Source organism: Ursus maritimus, unplaced genomic scaffold, assembly GCF_017311325.1.
Source record: "Ursus maritimus isolate PB19 unplaced genomic scaffold, ASM1731132v1 scaffold_22, whole genome shotgun sequence".
Classification (NCBI taxonomy): Eukaryota; Metazoa; Chordata; class Mammalia; order Carnivora; family Ursidae; genus Ursus; species Ursus maritimus.
In genome coordinates, this window is record NW_024424675.1 from 27363809 (window position 1) to 27375039 (window position 11231).

Here is an 11231-nt window from a genome sequence, read left to right on the forward strand (position 1 = left end):
GCCCGGGGGGGGGGCCGGGTTCGGGGGGGGGGGGGTGTCTGTCCCTGGCAACCTGTGCCTCCTTGTCACCTGGTCATGTCCAGAGAATAGTCCCCTGTCCAGCTGAGCAAGTGCACGCCTTACCTTTCCCCAAGCACTTGGCTCGGCGGGGTTTAGGAGAATAGAGTGAACACAAGACTTTCCAGGGCCCGTCGTGCTGGAATGAGGCTTTCTCTGGAGGCCCCAGGGCTTGCCTTTGCCCTTTCAAGAAGGAGAATCTGAGCCCAGGAGTGGGGGATCTGGAAGAGGAGGTGTTCTGACTGGGGCCAGTCCCAGGTTTGGGAGGTTTCCCATGTCCCAGTTTGGGTCTCTCTTCCATCTTGGTTTCAGGGGCCGGAGCTTCAGGAGGGGAAGCTGGGCACAGGTGCAGGGAGGATGCTTGCTTTGGTTCAGGCCTGGGCTGCACCGTATTTTCTGGGTTTCCCAGAAGTCCCTGCATCTTGGAGGAAGCTGGCTTCTCTGAACCACCTGCCACGAGGCCAGAGGCACAGGGCAGTGGCTTCTCAAGGACGGTGAGGTAGGGCTCCTGGGGCTGGTGTTCGGAGTCGTGGGTGGGTGAGTCAACTTTATGGTTGACCATTCTCCTCAAGCCCAAAATGCAGGGCTCCTCTTCTGAGCTTGCTGGCTTCTCACAAGCCCGTTTTTTCAAGGAAGGTCCCCCACTGGTCCCTGAGAGAGGTGGCGTTTGAGAGAAAGGGACTTCCTTAGTTCTGGATAGTTCCTCCAGTGTCCCCAAAGGACAGCCACTGGATATCTCCACTTCCCTAATGGGAGATCTTCCTCTGCTCTCCAGGAGGGCCACATAGTCTCCCTCCAAATCCTGGCTGGCCACATGGTCCATCCCAAAGGCCACCCCCGCAGACCTGGCTGGCTCCACCTTGATGAGTCCTGGGTACTTGTTCCCGTATGTCCTGCCCTTGCCCTTGGCCAAGCTCCGGGCAAGCAGCACCTGGCTGCCTGGGGACCTGGGCTGGTGCGGCTCCGGAGGGCGACTCAAATCGAGGGCCTCTAACTGAAGGGACCCCCAGGGCAGGGAGGCTTCATTCACAGCTTGGGGTCTGTCATCCACAAACTCCGGGCTGGTGATCTTTGTCCAGGGCACAGAGGCAATTCCATCTTCCGAAGCGACCAGGCAGTCGTGTAAAGGGCTTCCCTCAAAGTCGCTATTGATGGCCTCCAGCCACGTTGGGGTGAAAAGTATAGGGTAGGACGACACGGGGACAGGCTTTGTGTCCACCGTGCGGAGGTCCAAGGAGAGGCACTTGATCGTGATGCAGACAGACTGCTCCTCCTGGGGCTCGACCTGCAGGTAGAAGTCCCCTTGGCGCAGTGAGAGGGGGCTGAGGGGGGCCAGGTGCACCACGACCTCACCCCGCAGGCACAGAGGCCAGCCCTCGTGCAGGAAAAGGCAGTGTGAGTACGGGGCCTGCGGACAGAAGGGTGACGTCAGAGAATCCCGCCCTGAAAGGCCCTACCCGAGGGTCTGCTTACTTCCCTCTCCCAGATGGAATCTGGAGCAGGTCGGGGAGGGGGGAGGGGAGGCAAGAGAGGTGCCTCAGGATGCAGCAAAAGGGGCCCCATCTCAGGGTCTGCAAGTCACACCACCCCTAGAGCAAATTCCTCTCCTGCCTCACCCTAGTCCTGACCTTGACCTTACAAATGTTTGCTAGCCTACTTGCCCAAAAAAGCTCTGAGTGGCAGGCGCTACTGAGTGGGTGCCTTTCCCACGAGGATCGTCTTGCTTGGGTCACGGTCCCTTCTCCCCGTCCACCCAAAACTTCTCTCAACCCAGATCGAGTCTGAGCCCATCATTTTAGAGCCAGGAAGAGACATGGGTTCCAAGGTCTGAATCGCTGATTTGTGCCAATTGCTTCAAGCCCTATCTGCAATTTTCCCATCTGCAAATAGGAATAATCATATGTATCATACAATTGGGTTGGTATGAGGATTAAGTGACATTTTATATACATGTAAAAAAAAAAAACCCACAACGCAATGGCTGGCATACTCTAAGTGCGTGTTCAATAAATATTAATTTCCTCTCCCTTTGACATTTACCCTTTGAAAAATTGTGGGAATTTTCCATTAAAACATAAGCAAGGCAATTACTGCATTTACACCATTCTCTAATTTTGAAGCAGAGAGATTACAGAGTGGGTGAAGTAGAAACAATACTGAGTGAAAAGCCAGGAAATCTGACCCCGCCACTACCTTGCTGGATGATCTTGGAAAAAAAAAAAACCATTCCACTATTCTGGGCTTGAATGTTTATTATTTATTTGTTTATGATTTACTTATTTATTTATTTTCCTTTACTGAGTAAGGACATAGCAGATGAGGCAAAAATTATTATTATTTTTTTAAATAGGAGGTGCCAGCAATTCTCTGTACAGGTGGACACAGCAGGGGGTCCTGGAGCGGCTTGGACACTGATCTCTCTCTCTCTCTCTCTTTTTTTTTTCCCCAAAGATTCTACCTACTTATTTCCAGAGAGAGAGAGTGAGAGTACAAGCAGGGGGAGGGGCAGAGAGAAGTAGACTCCCTGCTGAGCAAAGAGCCCGATGCGGGGCTTGATCCCGCGACCCCAGGATCATGACCTGAGCTGGAGGCAGACACTTCAGCGACTGAGCCACCCAGGTGTCCTGGACACTGACCTCTCTTGCTGGAGCCGCTCCACTGGGCTGTGTGGGACCCACGTCCCACAGCAACACCATGTGGCAACAATAGAAGGAACAGCCCCCCCAGACTGACAAACAGGTCTCTCTCTCTCTCTCCCTGGCTTTCGAAAAAGAGTCCTGTGGATGGAGCAAAACCTGGATAATCTTAGCTAATTCGGGCATGTGTCTGGGAGGGCTCCAGAGAATGACACGAAAGTTCCCACTAAAGAAGCAGGTCCTTCCTGGGTTGATTAATTGGGGCCAGAATATAAAATCTTTTAAAAAAAAAGGGGGGGGGGCGCCTGGGTGGCACAGCGGTTAAGCGTCTGCCTTCGGCTCAGGGCGTGATCCCGGCGTTCTGGGATCGAGCCCCACATCAGGCTCCTCCGCTATGAGCCTGCTTCTTCCTCTCCCACTCCCCCTGCTTGTGTTCCCTCTCTCACTGGCTGTCTCTGTCTCTGTCGGATAAATAAATAAAATCTTTAAAAAAAAAATTGGGGCCAGAATAAAAACTGACCCCCCCTTATGCCCCGAGTGGGTAAACCAGCTCCCGTCCGTGACGCTGTAGATTTCACTGGGAGCCTTCATATCCGTAAACCCCTCAAGTCTGACTTTGACGGAGTGCTCTGCTGTTGACAACGTGCTTTCCCTCACTTTCTCATTGAACGGGGCAGAACAATCCAGCAGTTATTGTGCAAACTGCAACGCACCATAGACATGACAGTTATGATCAACTTATTTGAACCTCACCATCACTTGGTGGGGCAGAGAGGTTAGGCATCATGGTCCCCACTTTACAGATGAGGACAACTAAGGCTCGGAGGGGTGAAAGAGCTGCTCCTGGTCACACAACTGAAAGCATCATAAACGGGACTTGTGCCTACGCCTTCACAATGGACCCCCACTGGACTTCATCGGAGGGCGCTGGCTGCCTCGGGTGCTGGCCATTGTCAGGGCCGGCTTTGAGGCCGGCACATTGTTATTTCCAGGGGAGAAAGAAGGAATAGCAACAGCCAACGGCTACTAGGCACTTACTGCATGCCAGGCTCTGTGCCAGGCTGTGTGTATCATTTCTGGGAGGTAGGTACCGTGTTATCAACGTTCTCACTTTCCCATTAAGGAAACAGAAGCTCAGAGGGCGATCCCCCAGCCCCATAGTGATGGACACTGGCTTTGAACCTGGGGCACCTCACTCCTGCCACCCCCCGCTCGGAGGTGGTATGAATTCACCTATAATTACAATTAAAATCACCTATAATTAAAAATAGAGAACTTAAAAGGTTGTGACCCTTGTTCCTGGAAGAAATGGGGAAGGAGACCGTGCAAATGCAGTTTTAACGGCCAAAAGAGGGAAGCGGGGAGTTGTAGAGCTTGTCGTGGGGAAGAGTCGGGAAGGGCAGGATTTGCATGAAGTAGTGTCAGGGTGGAGAAGTGGGAGTTGGCAGCAGGTGCTGGGCGAGCATCTTCCTTCTCCTGCAATAACAATGACTATGTGTGCCGCTGTTCCTGCGAGCCAGGAGCCACACCGAGCACGTGAAACGAAGCATCTCAGTCTCCTTCCAGTTCCAACCATCTCTAGTTCTAGCTCTGAGACCTGAGCTTTTAGCTGCCATTATTCAATTTTTTGCTACCACTGAAATGATGTGCACAGTCCCCACTCTTATTTTTTGTTCCCGGTGCATCGCGTCCCTGATGTACATAAGCCAGCGGGACCTACGAAGCTCTCAGTGATGCCTGAGCCTGGGGCCGCGGGGGGGATGGGCGTTAACAGCAGAGCGGGGGCAGTTGGCAACCGCGGGAAGGGTGTGGGCAAGTTCCTGCAATGGGCGTCTGAGGGTTTGGTCTCCAAAGGCCTGTCCCCACCCTCGGAACAGTCACCACCTCTGACCAGAGATGTAGGCGTATGATGCAAGCCTGGCCAGCCCCGCTATCCCGTTTCTCTGGCTGCAGTGATTGGTCCAGAGATGGACATCGAGTCCAAACCTGGCCAATCAGGACCTTTCCTGGCAACTTTTTAATCTGCAGTTGATGGGGAAGAGTTCTTTCTCCTCTCCAGGACGGGAATTGATCCCAGTCTTGTGGGGACATCTAACTGTAAGAAGGATGTTGGCAAGCAAGGAGAAGCAGAGACGAGAGACAGAAACCCCTAGGGGTTTGATTGGTGTATCAACTCAGGACTGAGGCCAGATCACCTTGAGTAAAGATCTGTCATTTGCAGCCAAGGAGACCGACCTAAAACCCTTTCGTTCCACTTTGCCTTAAAGAGGCCTCCCTGAAATCTGGGTTCATAGAGGTCTCCTGGGACAAAAGTGAGTCCTGAGTCCTCAAGGGCTCCAGGAAAGATCTGGAATATTCTCCGCTATTTCCCCAAAGAGGACCCACTTCAGCCAAGGCAGCCTGGTGATGCCCACAATACCAGCCCCGGGGCAGGCTCCCAGGGGCATCCCACAAGGGCGCCTTTTATCCAGGATTTACTTTCCTGCTGGTGAACAGATAAACGTGATTGACTCCTAGATATCAGAGAGCAAAGGGCCAAGAGAGCTTCCTGCTCCCCTAGGGGGCTGACATCTCCCTTTGGGCAAGCAATGGTACCTGGAGAACCATCCCACATACTTAGTTCTTGCTCTGAGACAAGATGCGCACCAGCCCACTTCCTTCTCTGCTCACCTCCAGCCCCCTGGATCCCGGAGAGCTTGTCCCCCAGCCCCGCTGTCCCTTCCAACTTACACAGGCTGCTTCACGCACTTGCTCACACAGGCGCTTGGCAGGAATAAGGAAATCCAGGAGGAATCTCAGCCCATCCCCCTGAAAGTCAGAATCCAGCAGACGGAACACCTGCCCCAGGATGGTGGGCGCCGTGGCTTCAAAAGGGGGATAGAGGCCTGCCAGGGCGTGCTGGATGGCTGCATCCAGGGATGGGGGGTCCTGTGGGGGATAAGAGGAGAGTATGAAAAGTGATCATAGCAGTAATAATAAATGTAGTGGCCACTTTCCATGACCTTCCAGGCCCCATATGACTAAGGCCACTGCTAACTTGCTGACTTCCTCTGCTACCCCTACCCCTGTTTATCTCCTCCAGCCATATTGGCCTTCTTTCCTGTTCCTCAAACACACTGGGCACCATCCCACCTCAGGGCCTTTGCACTGGCAGCTCCTTCTGTCTAGAACACTCTTCTTCAAGACATCCTCATTCCCTCACCTCCTGCAGTTTTTGCTCAATGTCATCCCCCTCCTGGAGGAATGAGGGGGCATTCAGGTCAGGGCCAGAGGGAACAGGGAGGTCAGCATCCCCAAATCCCACCATCTGACAGACCTGCAGACCTGCAGCGTGAAGCTGAGGCATCAGTGAAGCCCGACCTGCAGGCAATGTCCACACGCATCGACATACAGGTGCGTGAGCGATAATAAGTAATTGCTGTTTTATTTAACACCAAGTTTCGGTTGGTTTGTTACACAGCAATAACTGATTGATATAAATTAATATAATTGACATGTGAGCTCACAGATCCAGACTCCCAGAATGAGCTGCTCCTTGAACGCCTCCCCTAGACGTCCACAAGGCACAGCTCATCAACACGTCAAACCCAACTCAATACGTCCCTAAACCCACCCCTCCCCGATGTCCCTACCTCAGTGATGGCCCCACAGTCCAGTCAGGCTCGCAGGCCAGAAATCGGCTCATCCTCCCACCCCTCCTCTTGCCTCCTCTGCTCACACACAACCCTCAGCCACGTGCACCACTCTTCTCCCCTCCGGTAGCTCCCCCACCAGCTCTGCTCTGCTCCCCTGTCCCTCCCCTGGCCCAGGCCTCTGTCTCTTCCCCTGAATCCCTTCCTTATTGCCATCCAACCTCTAGGCTGCCTCACCTCTGACCATGCTGGACCAGGGACCCATGGTGATCTTTCTTAAATGCAGAAGTATCTGCACTGCCTTCAGGAAAGCATTCAGGTCCCCTGTGATCTTGGCATTGGCCTCAACCCACAGTCCTTCTGCCTCTCTCATGCTTCGGCCACAGCGCTGCATGCATTCTCTTGCTCACCTCCAGGCCTCTGCACGTGCTGTTCCTTCCCCCTGGGATGCCTTCCACTTCCACTCCTTCTCCACCTGGCTAACTCCTTCTCATTCTTCAAGAGTCAGGCCAGCCCTCATCTGTTCCATGGGATTTCCCCTGACTTCCCTCCCCCACACCACCTGCACCAGGCATCCCCTCTCTGGGCTTCTAGAGCACCCCTATCACAGCGGCTCCCACCCTGATTGCCGTTTCCCTCAAAGACTCTGGGCTCCCTGAGGACAGGACTGGTAAGCAGAATAGTCGCCCCCAAAGATGCCTGTTTCCTAATCTCCAGAATCTGTCTGTTTCCCCATAAGGCAAAGATGGAATAAGCTTGGCGAATCAGCCCGCCTTGAGCAGGGAGAGTAGCCTGGATTATCCAGTGGGTCCCATGCAATCACAAGAGGCCTCCAAAGTGCGAGAGGATGCGGAAGAGGCGAGAGTCGGCGGGAAATGGGACATTGGAAGAAGGATCCGAGAGATGCCATGTTGCTGGCTGTGAAAATGGAGGAAGAGCCCAGGAACGCGGGCTGCTCCGAGCTGCTGGAAAAGGCAAGCAGATTCTCCTCTAGAGTTTCCCGAAAGGAGTGTAGCCGGCCAACACCTTGGTTTGAGCCCAGTGAGGCCTGTGTTGGACTTCCAACCTATAGAACTACAAGATAGTAACTGGGTGCTGTTATGCTACAAAGTCTGGGACCATTTGTTTCAGCAGCCCTGAAACAGCGGGAGGCATTGGCTCCTCCTCTCCAAGGGTCTCCCGTTCCTGGCACGGGGCCTGGGCCAAAACAGGTGCTCAGTAAGTGCTGTGGAAGGACAAGTGAAACGTCCCTCTCTGGGTTTTTCCATCTGTAAAACAGTTTGGACAAAACCAGAGAACCCATGGGTTATGATTTTCAACTCTTAAAATGCCTAATGGAAGCCATTCTGGTTGGCCCAGACTGCTTGCAAGCTCTGGGTCCATCTGTCACTGAGCGATGTAAAGCAAGATGAGAATAAACTAGAATCCAGCATAAAGGGAGCTTATTTGAGACTGAAAATCATTTTTACAAATGAGGTCCCTTCAGACAGGGAAATAAAACACCGGCTTTGAGGAGGAGGAATATGGCACTTCACCCCAGCAGGAGTCCAGTGCCAGGAGGCTGTAACACAGGGGGCGCTAGCCCAGGGTCATTGGACCAATGTCGGGGTCACCACTCTGCCCCCGCACCCACACAGCACTGGGCACAGGGTAGGACCCCATCACTATGTGTAGAAGGAATGAAGGTATGTCTACAGCCCCCATTCTGAAGGAAGGAGGGTCTCACCACTGACATGGCGTAAACGCAGTGGGGATGATGTACCGCGGGTTCTTGATGTCAAAAGTGCGCATGCCCAGGAAGGGCTACTTTCCAATTGCGCACCAGGCAAGGTCAGGGGTGGGGGGAGGGGCGCCTTCAAGTTGGCAGAACAGGGAACGGCTCATCTGGCCTGGCCACCTCTTCTAATGCTCTTCCCTTCCAAAGCAAGGCCAAACCCCGAGAGTTACCCCCACCCACGCAAGCCTGAGGACAGCAGAGGGAACAGAGGGAACAGAGTTAGAGCACCCCGGCTGACACCTGTGAACACGCAGACACACGAAGTCGATAAGCCAGCAGCCCTCCCCACTCCACCCAGCCTGTCAGGGGGCACTCGATTTCCCGGGTTCCACACCACTGTGCCCCCTTGAGCAGGCGCCTTCCCTCTCTGGGCCTTTCCTTGTGTGCACGTTGAGCTGGGCTAAGTTTGTTTCGTTTCGGTTTTGGAAATTTAATCGTTCGCTGGCATCCTCACGAATTTTTGCATATCCAAGTACCATTTGTACTATTAGCACTGTTTTGTTTTGTTTTGCTTTTCAAATCACTCACTTTTAAAAAACTCACATAATTGCATTTTAAACGGAGACTCAATGCCACCATACTGGTTATGAGAACGCAGCCAGACTGCCCGAGTTCAAATCCCTGCTCTTGCAACTTTCTGCTTATGTGGCCTGGCGAGGGCTTAGCTCTCTCTGCCTCAATTTCCTTACTGGGAAAGCTGGAGCTTGGCATTGCACGTGCCTTAAACGGTTGAGCAAGACCAAATGAGGTAAGACACGGAGGGTCTCTGCACAGAATTAACACTTAGTAGGTGCTCATTCAGGAACAGCCGTCACTGCTACGCTTGTGGCCATTGCTATGGTTACTACGTCAGCACTTTACGTGGAAAATCAGCAGCAACTGGCATAAAGGGAAGGGAACTTCAATGATGCATTGGGCAGGTTTGGTATTATTGTCTTTATATAAATATATTTATATTTATCATATGTATTTCTTATTATAGCTACAGGATAGACCTTATATTAGTATATATTTCTATAAATAATGCAATATCTAACTATATAATAAGTACACCCTTATTATTCATTTTTACTGTTCTGGTTCTATAAAAATAAACTTTTTTTTTTTTTAAGAAAAAGCAAGCAATGAGAGCAAATACATTTTCTAAAGTAAGTTCTAGGACATGTGGTCACCTCCTGAAGGCTCGTCAAGTTTCTCTTTCTTTCTTCCAAAGCAAGCTTGCCACGCATTAGAAAGGTGGTAAAGACATCTTATCGTGAGAGGGGGATTTTCTCTGGGGGTCCCCAGAATATCAGAGGGAGATTCAAAGGGCCTGAGTCTCCCACTACATGACTCTGTGTTATTTAGCTCCAGTCTGTGACAGCCTGTGTCCCGACTGTGGTCTGCAGGCCAACCTCTGGGCAACAGCAACCTCAACCATCTCTGCCTCCGTGTGCCTCAGTTTCCCCATCTGTAAACGGGGATTCTAGAGCCTATCCTATCTTGCTCAGAGGATTCTTCTGCAGATGCAGGGAGATGATGGGTGCAGGGGTCCTGAGAAAAGGAAAAGGTGTTGCTGCCTTTTTTGTGATTGTTTTTTGTTGTTGTTTTTACTCCTCCTGTCACACAAAGTTAGAGTCCCCACCACTGTGTGAAGTCATGTCCCCCTCCTGACCCCTTCCTGAACCTACCGCTGTCACCCCAAGAATAACAAGAGCTTCCAGGCGCCTGCTGTGCACCGGGCCCTGTACTCGCTCACATTCTCTTGCTTAGCCCCACGGTGGTCCTGGGGCAGAGGAGGACCGTCCCGCTCTGCAGATGAAGAAACTGAAGCTGACCTCGTCCAAGTTCGCAGAGAGCAGGAGAGAGACAGAGCCACGATCCAACCCGGTCTTGGCCAGTAAGGCCCGCCCTCTTCCCCTGCTCGCCAGGGCCTTGCCCCCCTCGGGACCAGCAGCAGCCACCAGCCTTCAGGGTGGCCTTCCCTGCCGCCTGTCCTGCAGTGTTTCAAGCTGTTTACTTCTCGCAGACTAAAGCTCACAGATGGGATGCCTTCGGCTTTCACAGATGGGCTCGCTGGCTGCACACTGGAACGATTTAAGAGGCAGCCAGTAAAAAACAAGAATGTTCCAAGTTAATGGGACTCCAAGCTCTTGGCCAGAGCGTTACCTGCTACAGGCCTGAACCCCAGGGCTTCATAAGCTGTCCAAGGAAGCGGGTAAGCACACAGCATAGGAGCCCAGGAGCCTGCAGGAAGGAAAGCTGGCCCCTCTCCACTCAAAACCAATCGGGCAGCCCAGCCTGGGCCCTCAGGAACCCAAACACCACTGGCCAGACACGGGCCCCTCAAAATGATTTCCGTGAAACTTAATCGACGTGTTTCCATTCCTCCCCAGCCAGCGCAGCCGGGCTGGGCCTTTAACTGTTCCAGCACAAAGCCGAAAAGGGAGAAGGCGAGACCACCCCCAGCCGGTCTGCCGCCCTCCAGCCCCTCCCTAGCAGCAGAGAAGGAGCCCCCAAGGGGCCCCATGGACCCCGCTGCAGGCCTGGCGCCTGGACGGTGCTCAGATGCTCACGGGCCTTGTGGATGGACACGAGGAAACTGCTATGGTGCTGACAGAAAAGGGTCTGTCCCCAGTGGTCCCCTCTGGGCATGGGGGCCGGGGGGGGCGCGTTTCTACCCTTCTGCCCCGTGACCACTACCCAGATGAACATACAAGATTTCCACCACCCCTAAAAAGCCCCCCCCCAGGCAACTCTCTCACCCCAAAGGGAACAACTCTTCTGACTACTGGAAGTTTCTAAAAGAAAAAACTCCCAGACAGCGTGATCTCCACTGCGTAAAGACGTGCGTAAGCCAAGAGGCCTGGGAATGAAGTGTTAACGGCTGTCACCCCCGAGCACCGTGGGGGGCAGGGGCCTCGTCAGTCACCGTGTTCATTTTCTTCATAGTTTCCTGGATTTCCCGACCGTTCTGTAACCAGCCTGTGTAGCTTTTATAATCAAGGGGGGGAAATAAAAGTGCGATTGTGTGTGTTTTTAAGGCCTGTTCCCTTTTCAAATGGTCTCACCAGATGTTGCGAGCTGGGCTTTCTGAGATGCGTGCTGAACTCTTCTCAAAGGCCCAGATTCATCCATTTGCCCCACCAG

At 53.0% G+C, this 11231-nt stretch overlaps 1 protein-coding gene across 1 annotated transcript in view; it reads right to left on the reverse strand.

The window, feature by feature from the left end:
- Window positions 1-6698, reverse strand: part of KIAA1755 (KIAA1755 ortholog) — a 30724-nt gene extending 24026 nt beyond the window's left edge. The window contains exons 1-4 of the mRNA XM_040638673.1: window positions 6563-6698; window positions 5896-6017; window positions 5424-5621; window positions 124-1465 (exon numbers count right to left, since the gene is read on the reverse strand). Coding sequence (XP_040494607.1) covers window positions 124-1465; window positions 5424-5621; window positions 5896-6017; window positions 6563-6698 — 1798 coding nt within the window. The remainder of the gene's footprint in view (window positions 1-123; window positions 1466-5423; window positions 5622-5895; window positions 6018-6562) is intronic.
- Window positions 6699-11231: the final 4533 nt, after the last annotated feature.